At 58.0% G+C, this 15,042-nt stretch overlaps 5 protein-coding genes across 5 annotated transcripts; 3 read left to right on the top strand and 2 right to left on the bottom strand.

Annotated features, from left to right (window-relative positions):
• Positions 1-93: 93 nt before the first annotated feature.
• On the bottom strand, positions 94-935 carry TRAVEDRAFT_110692 (uncharacterized protein; the record flags this gene model as incomplete). The annotated part of the gene is made up of 5 exons (XM_008034909.1): positions 94-223; positions 281-332; positions 382-439; positions 504-564; positions 691-935. The coding sequence occupies 5 exons, from the start codon at positions 933-935 to the stop codon at positions 94-96; spliced, it is 546 nt and encodes a 181-aa protein (XP_008033100.1).
• A 1,014-nt stretch (positions 936-1,949) lies between these two features.
• On the bottom strand, positions 1,950-3,911 carry TRAVEDRAFT_110824 (uncharacterized protein; the record flags this gene model as incomplete). The annotated part of the gene is made up of 7 exons (XM_008034910.1): positions 1,950-2,051; positions 2,122-2,921; positions 2,984-3,006; positions 3,073-3,167; positions 3,273-3,331; positions 3,431-3,477; positions 3,547-3,911. Coding segments are annotated over 7 exons (1,491 nt in total), but the record flags the coding sequence as incomplete, so codon positions are not given.
• A 681-nt stretch (positions 3,912-4,592) lies between these two features.
• TRAVEDRAFT_68517 (uncharacterized protein) lies at positions 4,593-6,516 on the top strand. The gene is made up of 6 exons (XM_008034911.1): positions 4,593-4,751; positions 4,810-4,976; positions 5,028-5,178; positions 5,233-5,388; positions 5,444-5,562; positions 5,621-6,516. Exons 1-6 carry the CDS (start codon positions 4,694-4,696, stop codon positions 6,086-6,088), a joined length of 1,119 nt encoding a protein of 372 aa, XP_008033102.1. The 5' UTR covers positions 4,593-4,693; the 3' UTR covers positions 6,089-6,516.
• A 1,834-nt stretch (positions 6,517-8,350) lies between these two features.
• TRAVEDRAFT_112086 (cyclin-like protein) lies at positions 8,351-9,573 on the top strand (the record flags this gene model as incomplete). The annotated part of the gene is made up of 4 exons (XM_008034912.1): positions 8,351-8,524; positions 8,579-8,772; positions 8,828-9,020; positions 9,079-9,573. 4 exons carry the CDS (start codon positions 8,351-8,353, stop codon positions 9,571-9,573), a joined length of 1,056 nt encoding a protein of 351 aa, XP_008033103.1.
• Positions 9,574-10,232: 659 nt separating this feature from the next.
• On the top strand, positions 10,233-14,875 carry TRAVEDRAFT_159428 (uncharacterized protein). The gene is made up of 4 exons (XM_008034913.1): positions 10,233-10,754; positions 10,812-12,955; positions 13,012-13,769; positions 13,819-14,875. Exons 1-4 carry the CDS (start codon positions 10,296-10,298, stop codon positions 14,685-14,687), a joined length of 4,230 nt encoding a protein of 1,409 aa, XP_008033104.1. The 5' UTR covers positions 10,233-10,295; the 3' UTR covers positions 14,688-14,875.
• Positions 14,876-15,042: the final 167 nt, after the last annotated feature.

A 15,042-nucleotide genomic window follows, 5' to 3' on the forward strand; every position in this document is an offset into this window, starting at 1 on the left:
GCAGAGCGATTAGGGTATGTATCATATACTTGTGATGTAGGACCAGACAGCAGATAACGCACAAAAAGCTCGACCTCGTCGAGAAGCATTGGTTTATGCCCTCACCCACATGCCCCTACGCTCCTCCGTGGGCATACCAGACAGATATTCTTGCTCGTTACGGATGCGCTTCGGCGTCTTCTTCTTGCCCTCCGCGATCCTGACCTTTTCGAAGTAGACGTAGCTGTGGGCCAAGTATCAGTCCAAGTCATCGCAGGTCAGCTAACAGCAAGGGGCTTACGCCGCGTAGTAGGTACCGTTGGACGCGCCGCCAGTGGGTCCGCTGGCTTTCACTGGACGAGTCGTCAGCATGGCACAAGCAAACGTGCAGGCATTGCTTACTGAAACGTTGGTACGAGTTATTGTTGATCTTCCCAATCGCCTCGAGCCAGTGCGTGACCTATGCAGCAAAATTAGCAAGATATAAAGCGGAGAGACGCGTTCGCGTTGGCACGACACCGTACCTTGAAACCAGACTCCTTCTGCAGAGCCTTGATCTTCCGACGAATGTCATTGCAGTCATCGCTAAAATGACAGTCAATACCCTTTGAAAACGCGCGCGACAAATCGCAAAGGTCAAGGACTCACTAGATCGGGAGCTCTCCCTATCAACGCAGACGCGTTCAGTCACACCATGACACGCGAGGCTACAAGAGGCTGCCGCTCACCTCCTCCTCTCCCTCCAGCTTGATCTCAAACCACTTCTTCTTGGGCTCGTCGGCCGCCTTGCCCTTCTTCGCTCCGGACGAGGAGCCCTCCCCGACGTCCGACTTCCGCGCCTTCTTCGCGGCCGGCTTGGCGACAGCAGGCGCGTAGTCATCCTCGGACTCGACCTCGGGCGCGTCGACGGTGACGTCGACGGGCTCGAGCACTTCAGACTTGCGCTTGGGGGGCATTTCAGTAATTCAAAGGAGGTAGTGTGATGTGTGGTACGGTCGAGAAGGAGAAAGGGCGAAAATGGCTGCAATGCTGGCGCCCCGGCTGCTCGCGAATCGCACCAAGCTCCAATGGGATAAGCGTGCAGGGTCGCGACCGAAATTGAGCGCCCGCGGTCGGTCAAGTGACCGCGTCGGACGCGTTACGTCACGCGTGTGGTGACAAGAACGTCCGCGCGAAATATCGGTGAACGACCGTTGCTGCTCTCCAACACATCCAAGGCAACGATCGGAGCTGCCTGCCGGGCATAAACATGACAAAAATCTGTACTCAAGATGTTCGAAATTGTGCGCAAGGTCTAGGAGGCCAGATGCCTTTCAAGGCCGTCATCACTCGCACGGCGGGTGTGAAGAAGTTACGACGATTGAATTATATGGAAGCTACCCACCACAACGGCAGCTTACACCATCCCCGAGCTTGACTGCGCAGAGGAAGAGGTCGTGTACAACCAGCCTCGGCACCGAGAGGTCGCCCGAGCACCCCGGGAGAAGTGCCACAACCCCATCCCCATCCAGCAACTCGCAACTCCCCGGACCTCTCACTCTGCCCGTCGCCCCCGAGCGAGTTCCCTTCTGAAGCCCGGGCCTCCCTCGGGGAAGATCTGCTCCCGCGGCAGGGGCGGCTCTGCGTCGCGCAGGGTGCCCCAAACCTCGTCCCGCACCCACGCGTCGTTCTGCGCAGCGATGCGGCGGAAGTAGGTCGCGCCGCCGTCGGTCGTGAACGCGAACTGCTGGTCGGTCGCGCCCGTGCCGTTGATGGCGTGCCGGAGCCCAGGCGCGTCGTCCATGCCGACGGTGCCCTGCGCGTGCTGGATGGAGAGGGTGGAGTGCGTGCCGTGCGCGAGGACGGGGGACTGCAGGACGCGGGTGTAGGTCTGGTTGATTGCGGAGCCATAGGCACCTGTGCAGATGTTGATATTCAGATACGTATGCGGGGCATAGACGGTACGCACCGAATTGAAGGTCGTAGAGCGTGTAATTGGAGAAGACCGAGAGGGGGAAAGAAAACGCATCCCTCAGAGCGGTCTTCCCGCTAACAGTGGATTGTGTTGTTCCCTCTGTAAGTTGCACTCCCCACTAATGAGTGGATTGAGTGCGTAGCGAGATGAGACGGTATTGAATATAGCCTTGAGCTACGAAACCGCACCTGTACAAGGCCCTCGGTCGCGTATTTCTGCTCGTTGGTGTATCCCAGATGCTGTTCGAATCGGACAACTTCCTGTCCTCGGTCGCTATGAACCATCGACTCGACGAGGATCGTCCTGCTAGCGGTCACGGACGTCCACACAGTCGCATTATCCGAAGAGGCTCTCCCTGTAGTCTTGATGTCGGGCTCCTCCGACACCTCGTACCTCGTCATCTTCCCCGTGATAGCGGTCTTCCCCAGCCACACGTGAAGGGAGCCCGAGACAAACCAGTCCGAGTTGATAGTCGGCGACTGCCCCTGGCCCAAGACACGGAGCGTGATCGCATGCTCCTTCCCATCCGCGAGGAGGGGCAGGAACGGCGTGATGTCCACGAAATACGTCGGCTGGTCGTACGTCCCGTACGCGGTGAGCGGCCGCCAGTTCGTCGGCGTGATCCCGCCCGTGTAGATGACAGCGTGCGGCCACGCCACGCCCGCGAGCCGGCCGTCGACGAGCGCCTGGACCTCGCGGAAGGGGCCTTTTCCGATGAGCCCAGACGACGCCGGGAAGTAGGGCAGGAACGCATCGGGGGTGTTGAGATACCAAAACTCTTCCTCTGAGTTGCCGGACGCGTATATTTCGATCACCGCCCGTTGGGCGTTGCGCGGGACGGTGACGTTGGCGGTCCCACCCAGGTCGTCGGCGATGGCGAAGAAATTCAGCTGGTTGGGGGACAGATTGGTTATTGGCAGGATCAGGTCGGATGTGGCTGGCTTGGGAAATTCGCGAGTGGGCGCATAGAAGGTACCCGTCAACGTCACTGGTGATTAATCATTTCGATGAGCAGGGATAGCGGCCTGCGCATGCCAGGATTCGACAGACCATGGAAAGCGCCATCCAGGCCGCTTCGTTGGGCGGATCAGTCTGTTGTCAGCTTATGCCGAAACGGATATATGGACGGCGGCTCTCACAGGTCGGCAGATATGATATTGCTGAAGTCCATGAGAAGGTCCCCAGGGGCAGAAAAGAGGGCACTGTAGTGAGTGACATCCTTGACGCTGTTCACCTGTCAGCAGTAGCCTGAAGGACTGGCTGAGGGCACCAACATCCTGAAAAATAAAAAGAAAGAGTCGTTATGAATATTGGGACTCTGAATTGATGTGAGGGCGACCCACGTCCACACCGTGCCGGTCTTAGTCGGTTCCGCGCCAGAGTGCCGCCAGACTAAAGCTAATTAGCGGCAGGTTCTCGTTGCTATATGCCGGCACTCACTTTCGACGTGAGATAGGTACAGAGACTGCAATTTTGGCTCAATAGGAACTCATGCACCGATGGTAAGGAGATGTACACTCAATCGATCGTATTGAGTTCCATTTCTGTTGCGCGCGCAGTCCACTGTTCAGGAAGGGTAACGTCGCGTAAAAGAGGGGAACCGGACAACTCACGAGAACACCGTTAGATTGAGCGTAATTGCCGCCCAGCTGCCAGGTAACCCGCACGACGGGGGAGTGTAGGGTACGACCGCCGGGACCCCGTAGCTGCCGTCTCCAAAGTCGTGTGTGAGGAGTTCTACTGTGCATTTTGATCCACCGGTGGGAACAACAGGCGGAGCATAAACTTGCAGGTCGATGAGAGGCGCTACCGTATTGTCGTTGGTCGAGAGAGGTACGCGCGGCGCTATGGCTTGAAAATTCGGGGCACTGTCAGAGAGGGCTCGGTACAATGGAGCTATCTCCTCTGGGCTTGGCTGGCTGTGAGCTAGCGGGAGACCGCCCAGCAACGTAGCCAGAAGAGCACTTATCCAGCGCATACTTGATGGAGCACCGCTAGCAGCTGTCCTTGTCCACAACCTTTCTTGGGGAAAGCTGGTCTTGTCGACAGCGCTGCACGTTGGAGTCTGAGATCAACCTTCTCGACCACTGCAGCATAGATAAGCGGGCCGTAGCGGGCGACATCATGTGGAACGTTGACGAGGTTCAGAACCAAGTCCCGCGAGGCGGTCGACGCACGCGATCTCCTTCGATTTCTGAGATCTCTTGGCCGGTGATCGAGATCTGCTATAATCCACCTTATCCGGGCCGTGTATACATTTCTTGATATCAAGTAACTCCAATGCATGCCACAGTCAATATTGGACTAATAGCTCCAGCATATAGTTGTAGCTCTCAGAACTTACACGGTTATACAATGAGCAAAGGGCTCCGACTCGCAACCCACAAAACTCATACGCCGCGGAGGGGTGATTTGCAGGAAAGATGCAAGACATTGAGAAACATCTTAACGAGTTCAGGACAAAACAGCTTGTGCTACAATGACTCACTTTGTCTAGATATTTCCTCACCTAAGCAACGGCTGGAGCAAACAGAAGATAGGTGCAACAGATATGGGGACAAAAGGACTCAAAGACATCCTGCGGGAAGCGCCGGCGGTAAACAGAATGAACTTGTATGATCGCCGGCGCGTACCGTGCGCGTCAATTCACTTGTACCCACCCGCACGTACTCAGATTCTCCAAGACGGCCGTATTCTCTGCTTGATACCTGCTTGTCTAGTCAAAGTGCCTCACAACGCTTCCGTTATACATAACTTAGCATGCCGCCAAGGCGAAAAATATACGAGGAGGAATCGGAGGACGAGGAGGTAGCCAGTGGTAAGTTCCACGAATACAGTCAACGTTCATGCAGGCCTTTGATCTTCTGTGACGGCAGAGGCGCAGTCAGAGGTCATGGAGGACGAGCTTGATATGGATGTGGATGACGATGAACAGGGCGAAGCCGACGACGTAGACGTGGTGGGAGACATCGAGCACGACGACGAGGCAGTGGTGGATGACAATGATGTAGTGGAGGAGGACATCGAGGATGAGCTGGCAGACGTACGTGGCCTCCACCTGCTCTGCTTTTGGTCGCTGCTAACGCCCCAGCAGGATGTCTCTGAGACAGAACCCGAAGTCGCGGCCCCGACGAGACTCAAGATCAAGCTGAAGCTCCCACAGAACGCGGGCCCAAGCTCTGCTGCCACAAGGTCGTCCGCGCACAACACCCCATCTCGTGCCTCGCGTCGAAATGTACCACGAGGTTAGGCGCACAGTCCGGGTCTCGCCTCGCATACTGACACAGGAACGCGTCTAGGGAGCGATATTGAGTCCGAAGATGATGACGATGAGGACGATGATGAGGGGTCTACACGTTCCGCCTCGGAAGCTACCACAGGCGCGGGCAGTCGGGCTTTGACGGCACGTCAAGCGGTCTTGAGAAATGTCGTGGACTCCTCGCACGTCTCTTTGGGTACGTTCATTCGGCTGTGAACGCGTCAACTTGCGCTCTAACGCCTTACATGAAGCCGAGGCCCCTAACCCACGGAAGAAGAAACCACTGACGGAGATCGAAATTGCACTCAAACGCGAAGAGACCGCGAGGAAACGTCGAAATCTGACTGAGAAGAAATTGGAGGACGAAAAGGTTGGCGCTTGTACTTCCCTCAGGCTGCTGTAGCAATCGTTGACACGGGCGATATTAGGCTGAGACCATCAACCGTCTCCTTAAGAAGCAATCCCGTGCGCGTGGCAAACGGAATGCACTCGCGACGGCAGAGGACAAGCCCGCACCTGGGGACAACGCCCTAGGCGAAGGAGAAGAAGAAGACATTGTGGACACCCCAGCCCTCGTGCCGACAATGTATCGATGGGTATCGCGAGCGCAACCTCTTCCGAAAGCGGGAGAGGAGGGAGAAGGCTCGGTTCCGCCTACCGAGAGGACCTCGGTGATCTCATTTTCGATCCCGGTAGCGGCGCTGCCTCCGACCGATGCAGCCGGGGACAACGCAATGCAAGTGGACAACCCGCCGCCCAGACTACCGCCATCTAGCCCGCCACATTGTGACGTACAGGGGTGCTCAGAGTTTAGGAAGTATCGTCTTGTGCGCGACTTCCACAAGGGCGCGTGTGGTATGAGCCATTTGAAGGTGCTAGAGGCTCAGACGGTCTAGAGTTTGTCGCGCCGCATGCCGCCGCCGTATTGGGCTGCTTCATGATGTATGCTCGGAGTCGTATCGTTTAGGGCGATTGTTGATTATTGCTTTACCTTGTTGTATTTTGTAGTATCATGGCATTGCAATGTTTCAAGCTTGGGAGTCAGAGGCTTGCACTGATAAGTCGCGACCTATTTGCGCACACCGTCCAGAAACAAGACACGCATAGATAGGAATAGGTTACGTCCTCGCACCCTCGCGACTACTGATTCACAAGCACTCCAAATACGTAGTCCATAGTGTCTGACCTATCTACAATCAAAGCAACGGCCTCAACACGTACAAGAAAGCACATGCCAGCAACGACGTTTGGAAGAGGAGAGCAGAAGGAAGCAAGGTAATCGAGCCTGAGTTGATCGGGAGTAGCCCCGCTTGCTGAGGGCTCGATATTTGCGTTGCGACCAGCTCCGTGGTGGAAAGGACGGTTTGGCTGTCGCAAATTGGTCAGTGGGAGCACACTATAAGCTCAAAACGAAGAAGACATACGTCACAGTGAACTCCTCCGTCGTTCCCGAAGCCGTCACCGTGCTCACATACGTCTCCTCGAGCGTGATCGTCACCGGCGCAGAGATGATCTCCGTCAACGTCGCGGTCGCAGTCGGGGCGACGGTCTTGAAGATGGTGACGAAGCCTGTGGAGGAGGCGACCATCGTCTGCGAGGGGCCACCTCCTGACGGCTCGATAACGATGGTGCCTGGGAGGCCTGTCACGCTCACGGTGATGTCGCCGTCTCCAGCAGTGATAGTAATGATACTCCCTCCGTCGGTGGAAGAGGACGAGGGTGGGGTGGCTGTGGTTGCGTCTGAAGAAGTGGCGGAGGCAGTCACGTTCCCGGAGGCGATCGCGGTTCCAGTCACCTCCGCGGACGTGGCAGAGGCGGTCGCATTCCCGGAGGAAGTGGCTGTCGCAGCTACGGAGTCCGCGCCGGTCTGAGAGGCGGCCGAGGAGCTGCTTGCGACATCGCTGGGAGAGGCGCCGCTCTGGGACTTGGTATCTGAGACGACGTCGGCTGGAGGAGGGTTTGACAGTTGGGGTTGCGCTTGGAGGGCGTTCTCCGGAGAATCGCAGGTGTCGGTGGCATTCCCCGTGTTCTCGATTTGCACGGGGATGGGGGTAATAGCAAAAAAGCTGAGGTCGTTAAGGTGGGACGTTTCGTACAGTGTCAACTGCAATGTTATACAGGAGGGTTAGTGATGAGCCTTTTCTAGTGAGCTGCAGTACGTACGTTATACGATCCGGTCTGTAAACAAGTCGGAATAGTCCAGTGTATATGCTTGACAGTACTGGAAGGATCTTGAGATAGTAGTTGTGTCCCGGAGGACACGGTGATGTTCTTCTGTGCCTCAGAAGACACGAGGTATACTTCGAGCAAGTCGATACCGAGGGTAGTGTTCTTGAGCGCAGAAACCTAGGACTGCAGTATAAGGCTCTGTACATGGAAAACTGAGACATGACGTACGTCAATGGAGACGTCCGTCTCGCTTCCAGCATGAAGGGTCCTAGATGGAATGTGAAACATTTGACATGTTGTACGTGTCCATTTGACTCACGAGTTGGCTTCTGGATTGTCTACTGTCGCGAAGCCTTGGCAGACATCTTGACCATTCACAACATCTTGGGCGACGACAGCGAGAATGTGCGAGGAAGCGAATAGATAGAGAACGAATGACAGCAAGAGCCGCGAGATTAGATGAGCATGCGCTTGGAAGGTCCGAGAACGGGCGCCCAGAGGGTGATCCAGCACCTTGAGCATCGCTTTACATGAGGGGGCGAGAAATGAAACCGGCGGGCCCAGCCTGAGAAGCAGAGGATGGAAAGCGAGAGCTGCAACGAGCTCAGACTTCAAAGACTGCGAGAGGTCCACCGCGCACAGCGCGGGCGTTGCACTGATATGCCGTATCCCGTTACGACTGACCGTGGGGTGATGCAAGAACAGGATCCTGCCTGTGACGGTGCGAGAACGAGCTACAGCGCGTGTTTGACGCGTTGTCGCGAAGGACAGCTCTCAGGAACGGGCCAACGCGGTGCACGGTTGCCATCTTGAACTGCCTTTCTGGGGTTCGCACTTCTCGATCACGGCATTGATCTAAGATCTTTCACCCCGCAGCCGTCGCCGGCCCGGCACTCCTCGACCACGACCACCACAAGCCTGAGCGACCGGGGCCCCACTCAGCTGCACAGTGATCTGCTCGAGTTACCGTACTTACCGTCAAAATGACTATGACATCAGCATCAGGACCCCCGCAGGCGTCCTCATCAACACAACATTCGCTGTATGAGGGGAGCACGCAGTACCTTCACTGGCGATTCTCGCCGGAGCAGCTTGGGCGAATGCGACACACACTGAACGAGGACGCTGTCTCTGCCATCAGGAACGCGTTTGAGTCGGACTCTGTAAGCCCCGTGACGATTGCAGTACGCTTAGGATCTCATACGCGCGATGCTTAGCCAGGATCGTCCACAAGCGTATCCTTTTTGAACGCTGATGAGGAGCACCTGCTCGTGAAGCTCTACGTCGGGAAGATATCCCAACTATGCGGGCACTTCCGATTCCCGGAGGAAGTGGAAGCCACCGCCGTTTCATACATGAAACGATTCTACCTCAAGAACACTGTCATGGACTGGCATCCAAAGAACGTCATGTACGTTCTTGTTCTCTATCTGGTAGTGCGCGCGCGCTCACGAACGCGCCCATAGGTTGACGGCGCTGTTTCTCGCTACGAAGACGACCAATCACCCCATCTCGCTTGAATCATATGCAGCCCACATCCCGCGAACGGTCCCGTCTGATGTTCTTGACCTGGAGTTCCTCGTGGCGCAGAGTCTAGGGTTCGACTTCGCGGTGTGGCATCCACATAGAGCGTTATGGGGGATGTGGCTAGACGTACAGGTGGGAGCCACGTACACCTGTCCGTTTGGGTTACGCGCTGAAGTTCCACGTCGCTCAGAACATCCCCGACGCTTCCATTGAAGAGCTAAGTAAGGCGTACGAAGCCGCTGTAGGCTATGTGCGGGCTGCGCGCTTGACGGACGCGGAGTTCATCTACACACCGTCGCAGATCGCCCTCGCGTGCTTCTCCATCGCCTCGCCCACGCTGGCGTCAGCATGGGCGCATGCCAAATTCCCTGCTTCACCCCGGCCGCCGGTGTTGGAGGTACTGGACCCGATCAAGACGCTCATTTTACGGGATGGATCACCGCCGGACGTCGAAGCTGTACGGGAAGTGGACCGGCGGCTCAGGTTGTGCAAAAATCCGGAGAAGATCCCAGGGAGTAATGCATTCATCAAGAAACAGCAGGAGAAGGAACGGAAGGCTGACGAGAAGCGGAGACGTAAGGCGGAGGCCGTGAGGATTGCCATGGAGGACGGAGACCCGTTTGGGAACGAGCTGGCTAAGAAAGCAGCAGCGGCGGATTTGGATGACGACGACGACGATGATTGACGCGGCGTGGCGTCCGGGCGTTGCAATTTTCGGATATTCGTTGTACTCGCTGTGCCGTACGTATTGCGCAGGCTGTCCAAACTTGCGAGTCGGACCAACGCCGGTAGGTAACCCTTATGAACGGCCGGAAGCACGCTGGTGTGCGTGTCATCTCATAAGACCACACGGCGCGGCATGCTGTGGGCGATGTAAGACGGTGCTAGTATTGTGGTGACCATATGGAGCGCGACATGTAGGAACTGAATTCTACTGCGCGCTCAAGCAGCGGCAACAGCTCGTGGGTGATGGGTATGAAACAGCGCGGGTGGACGGATCATGCTGAGGCTGTCGCGCAGAAGTGATCAGGCCTCAGGGTGCACAAGGACCTGCGGCTGCGACGGGAGCATGGGGCATTGGGAAAGACCGAGGACGGATCGGAGGAGGTTCGAGGATGGCAGGGCGGTTGAGCGTGGGGCGTGCGAGCGTGATGCAGCGGCAGGCGTGAGACAACGGCGGAGGACGCCAGAGAACGGCGCCGGCACGATTTGTCGGCGCGCTCTCCCCGTCACCGTCTGCGAGACACTCCGTCCTGCTCTTCCTCCTACCCCCTTCACCGCCCTCGCCCGAACCGTCTCCCTGGAATACAACTACGCACGCAGGCTCGGCGGCCGTCCGTCCCCGCCTGCTTCGCGTCCATCGTCGCCTGCTTCGTCTTTCTCGGCCCCGCTCCGTCTCAGTAGACCATGGCTTCATACCCCGCAGGCCTCTCGGTCGACAGCCTCGAGCTCAACCCTGCCTCGTCCAGTTCCCCACCACCTCTCCAGGACGACCAATGGAGTGACGCTCCGGACACCATGGAGACCGACTACGAACGAGATGCGATAGAGGAAGTCGATGAGCATCCCGAGGATCTGACCGTCCAAGGACCCAAGGTGGTCTCCTCGGATAAAACCCAAACTCATGACATCGCGACGCCCTCTCCTACCGTCCTCGACCCTCCCACCCCCCAGGAACGTGCTTCTGACGCGGACGCCACGAGTGTACATAGTATGCCTGTCGTGCAGGTCACGGAGCCCACCAGTCCAACGTTACCGGCTACTCCTCGCAGCGTATCCTCAGCACACTCTACAGTGCCTAATAGCGCCAACCTGGCACCTCTCTCTGCCGCCGATAGACGGCGTCGCAACCGAGCCACTCTCGATGTGAGTACCTCGTAATTAATCTGTATGTTGCCGAGCGCAGCGATCTAATTCGAGCAGAATCGCGCATCGAACCGCTTCTCTGGCTTCTTGTCAAATCTCATTCACCGTAGAGACCATCCGCCAAACCCCGCACCTGAGCCTGCTCCTCCCTCTCCCTCGCCTGCAAATCAGTCGTCTCGGGCGTCTTCACCAGCACCTGCACGACCATCGACACCACCACCGCAGCTTCCACCACCGTCATTGGACGACCTTGGTCTCAGCATCGCTTCTCTGACGGCCCATCTCTCGCCGGCCCACTTCAGCACGCCTCCAACGAGCGGAGCCTTCCTCGCGCCCCATTATCTCCTGCTGTGCCATTCACAGGGCTTGGATGTTCTCCCGCTCGTATCGCCCCCAACACTTCAACCATATGCCTTGGTACGAAGAGCGCCCTTCAAGAGCGTCGTGGTGATGGAGCATCGTGGCGTGCTTGTTGCCATCGCGGGTCGCAGAGATGGTGTCCGGGTATATGCTTTGGAAGAGATCCGAAGAATGGTAGAGTGGCGGATGGACGTCGAGATCAGGCGCGAGCGGGAACGGGCACGCCGGGAGGAGACGAAGCGACCGATGGCGGCCATCACGTTCTTCAACCACGACGAGCCGGAGCAGAGGGGATCCACGGACAAACGTCCTACGACGGCAATCATGCCGCCGACCACGGTGAACGACAAGAAAGCTACCAATCGGCGAAGCTCCGTGTCTGTCATGCCGCCTGGGCAACCTCGCCCGCCCGTCATTAGGACGCCGAAGCCAAAGACTCCTACTCGGCAGCCTCCGCAGCCCGAACCCGCTGGACCGCCGCCTGCTTACACGCACTCACCTCCGCGCGAGCGCGAGGCTATTGCTCTTCCCACCTCTCGTACACGCTCGCGGGCTACCTCGGTTAGCGAGGTCCTTGCCGGGACCGTCTCGCGACGCCATACGTTGACTAATATCAACGGTGAAACCGAGCACCAGGACGACACGAAAGGTGATTGGGCCTCGAGTGACGATGAAGCTATCAATGTCATGACTGCCCCCAGCGGGAGTCAGGCTCTGGACGAACGGACGAGCGCAATGGGTGGGTCTGCATCTGGCCCACCATCCAGTCCAACTACTCGCCTAGACATGGCGCGATCACAAACGGCCCCGTCGATCAACGCCCGATCCTCCAATCGTCGAAGTAGACCTGCCAACCTAGATCTCACGTTGACTCGCTCGAACACCACGGCCACTGTGATTCCCGTTCCGCCTCCTTCTCCTACGCCTACTCTTCTGACGCTTCGTCAGGCCCTAAGCACTCATAGCAGCCCTCTGACTGGAGGTGGAACCATGTCTCCCGGCGGCGATGCCGACGCGGATGCTGATGCCGACGCCGACGCTGAAGAGGACGAAGACGGGGAGCCTGCACCGTCCTCCCCAACTACGCCGACTCGCGAACGTATCACGCTAGCGGAGGCTTTGTTCGAGAGCCGTCTTCCGGATATCGGCCCCCCTGGTGCTGAGCAACCGCAGGAGCCGATTCTTATTGACTCCTCCAGCTATGTCGAAGGTGGTGCGCCCTCAAGTCCTAGGACCTCGGAGTCACATTCGACGCATACACGGCGGAGCACCGGCGAGGCTAACAGGCGGCGGCGGAGATGGTCTGTCCTTGGTGGCGTTTTTTCGGCTACGTCGGGCCAGTCGCAGTCATCCATCCCGTCGCTTCCGGAGCTCAGCCAGGCCATGATCGAGCCTACCAGCGTCCCAGAGATGCGCGAAAGGAGACCGAACGTGCTTTCCCGCTCACAATCTGGTCGAATCCAGCCCTCTGCTTCCACCGCCACCGTCACCCCTTCTCGGTCAATGACGCTGAGGAGACCATCGACGTCGCCTGGCCCGGTTCGTTCATCTGCCAACCAACCTGCTGCTGATCAGCCTCCTCCGCCGCTGCCTCCTCCTCTCCCTATGCCGCCTGTATCCGGGGGCAATTCGCATTCGCGATTCTTGCCCCGTATACTTTCACAGGCCCTGGCACGGCGATCGGACGATGCTCCCCTTCCACGTATGGCTGGGAACGCTTCTGATAAGTCTACCAACTTGCCCGCCCCGGCTCACGCCCCTGCGCCCAAGTTGGAGTACGTGAAGCTTCCAGGTACCAAGGGCGCCGTAGCAGTCAAGGCCGTGGAAACCGCGAAGAAGAGGTGAGCATCTTCCATTTTGTCAAGGCCGCCGGTGCGTCACCTTACGCTCTTCCCAGCTTCCTGGCCATTCTTTGCGGGGATAACGGCGAGAAAGTGGAGCTGTTCGCTGGCACTTATCGGACCGCTCTCGGGCTTTCGCGCACGTTCATTCTGCCTGATTCGCCACGCTCTCTTGAGCTACAGCTCCAGGGCGATGACCTAGTGGAGGTCTTCTTGGTGTTCTCCCAGAATGTCTTCGGTTTGGAGCCTGCGACCGTGCGGGTTCGAGAAGTCAGGATCGGGCGTGCAGAGCGAAGAGCGGCACGGCGGCGAGCTCGCGAGAATATGTCTGGGCGGACAGGTGACGCCGACACGGATGGCGGAGCTGCCAACGGTGAAGAGGAGACTTCGGTAAGCGTCACGATAGGTGTCGCGGTCACTCCTCCCGCCGCGGACGACCCACCGACCCCTGGTCCTGGGCTTGCCTCGCCGCCGTCGGAAACTACATCCCAGGTCCAGCTGGACACCGCAAGCACGACTGCAGCCTCTGCGGACGAGCTTGTGGCCGTTGCGGCTGCACAAGCCAGCCCGTATAGTACATTCCAGCAGCTATCGTTCGCACCGAACTTCCCTCTGGCCACGATTGCAGACGAGTACATCATCCCACCGACGTATCGGTCTTTCTTGGAGTACAGGAATCAGTTCGAGCCCGAGGCCAATGGCGGCACGAATGTGGACCTGTCACAGGTCCAGTTCTCTCCTCCAGGATTGCCTGTTCCTACCCCCGCACCTCCATCGAAATGGTTCTACCGCGACCCCAAGGGTGTAATCCATGGTATGTTCACAGCTGTTTAATTAGTGTGCACGTTCTCATGGTGCCACAGGTCCATGGAAGGCGTCACTCATGCAGGCATGGTACCGCGACGGCCTGCTACCTCCCGATCTCCCCGTCCGGAGGGAAGAGGATACAGAGTATACCCTGCTGAAAGACCTGCGGCTGCAATGCGTCGACCCCTCCCATCCATTCCGCTCATCACCTCCACCTCCTGCCCTCTCCGCCACCCCTATCATCCCTGACTCAACGAAACCCCTTCTCCTCCCGCAGTCTCTTCTGACGCAGCCTAAACACTTTGGCCCTCCTGCGCTTTTCTTTTCGTCGCGTGGCGGCCACAGTACTACGATCGTCGACTCCCGTGGCAGATCGGTGCTCAAGGGGCGCTTCGTCTGGAGCGCAGACGACGACGACGCGCAGTTTGTCGGGTCAACCAGTCGACTGGGAGACGTGAAGCGCCTGGAGGCGTTCGACGTGAGGGATCGCGCAGTCCTCGTTGCGATGCGTCAAGGAGGCATCGAAGCAGTGGACTTTGGCGATGCGCTCTTGCGACCTGCAGACCATTCCCGCACCATCTTGCCCCACTTCCATCCCTCATCATCTACTGTCAACCGCCGGGAACCCTTCGTGTGGAAGATCGGCACCCCGATCGAGGCGCAGCGCTCGCCAATATCCTCCCTGCCCACTCCACCGCCCACAGCGGCTGTCACCTCGAAGTCAGTACCGCGGAAGAAGCTCAGCACGGGGCCGTCGAAGTCGCCGGGACGTCCAGAGTTCATGATGTCCGGCGACGGCGACCCAGAGCACCTGCACGACGAGCTCATCTTCCTCGGCCGGCGGGACAACGAGATGTACCTGTGCGAGAAGTCCGCGAGCTCGTTCCGGATACTCAAGCTGTCCCCGAGCGAGGGGGCGTCATAGCATTGGCACCGCCCTCCTGCTTTCATGATCACGCTCTCTTTCCCTCCTCTCTAGCTCTAGACGACGGACGCCGCCCCCCGCATATGATACCTGCTGTATTTTCTAGCGCACGCTGTGAACACGTTGGTCGTCGTCACTCATCGCATGCACGGCGTATCGCACAATCAAAGGATACTTTCGTAATGGCCTCCCCCACTGTATGGCTATATCAAGCAATCATCTTCGTGACGACTAGTCTTTTCGCAGCGTCTGCGTGTCCACGGAACACTGAGATGGAGGTTCCGTTCCTTAGTACGGTAACGAACCGGCAAAACGTCAAGATTCCAAGTTCTTTGGCAGTCCTCCAACTACCGTC

The sequence above is a fragment of the Trametes versicolor genome (genome assembly GCF_000271585.1).
Source record: "Trametes versicolor FP-101664 SS1 unplaced genomic scaffold TRAVEscaffold_1, whole genome shotgun sequence".
Classification (NCBI taxonomy): Eukaryota; Fungi; Basidiomycota; class Agaricomycetes; order Polyporales; family Polyporaceae; genus Trametes; species Trametes versicolor.

Coding starts and splice junctions, on each gene's coding strand:
- TRAVEDRAFT_68517 (XM_008034911.1), top strand. CDS start 4,694: ATGCCGCCAAGGCGAAAAATATACGAGGAGGAATCGGAGGACGAGGAG. Junction 4,977..5,027: donor TCGAGGATGAGCTGGCAGAC/GTACGTGGCCTC, acceptor ACGCCCCAGCAG/GATGTCTCTGAGACAGAACC. Junction 5,563..5,620: donor AGAAATTGGAGGACGAAAAG/GTTGGCGCTTGT, acceptor GGGCGATATTAG/GCTGAGACCATCAACCGTCT.
- TRAVEDRAFT_159428 (XM_008034913.1), top strand. CDS start 10,296: ATGGCTTCATACCCCGCAGGCCTCTCGGTCGACAGCCTCGAGCTCAAC. Junction 10,755..10,811: donor GCAACCGAGCCACTCTCGAT/GTGAGTACCTCG, acceptor TAATTCGAGCAG/AATCGCGCATCGAACCGCTT. Junction 13,770..13,818: donor CCCCAAGGGTGTAATCCATG/GTATGTTCACAG, acceptor ATGGTGCCACAG/GTCCATGGAAGGCGTCACTC.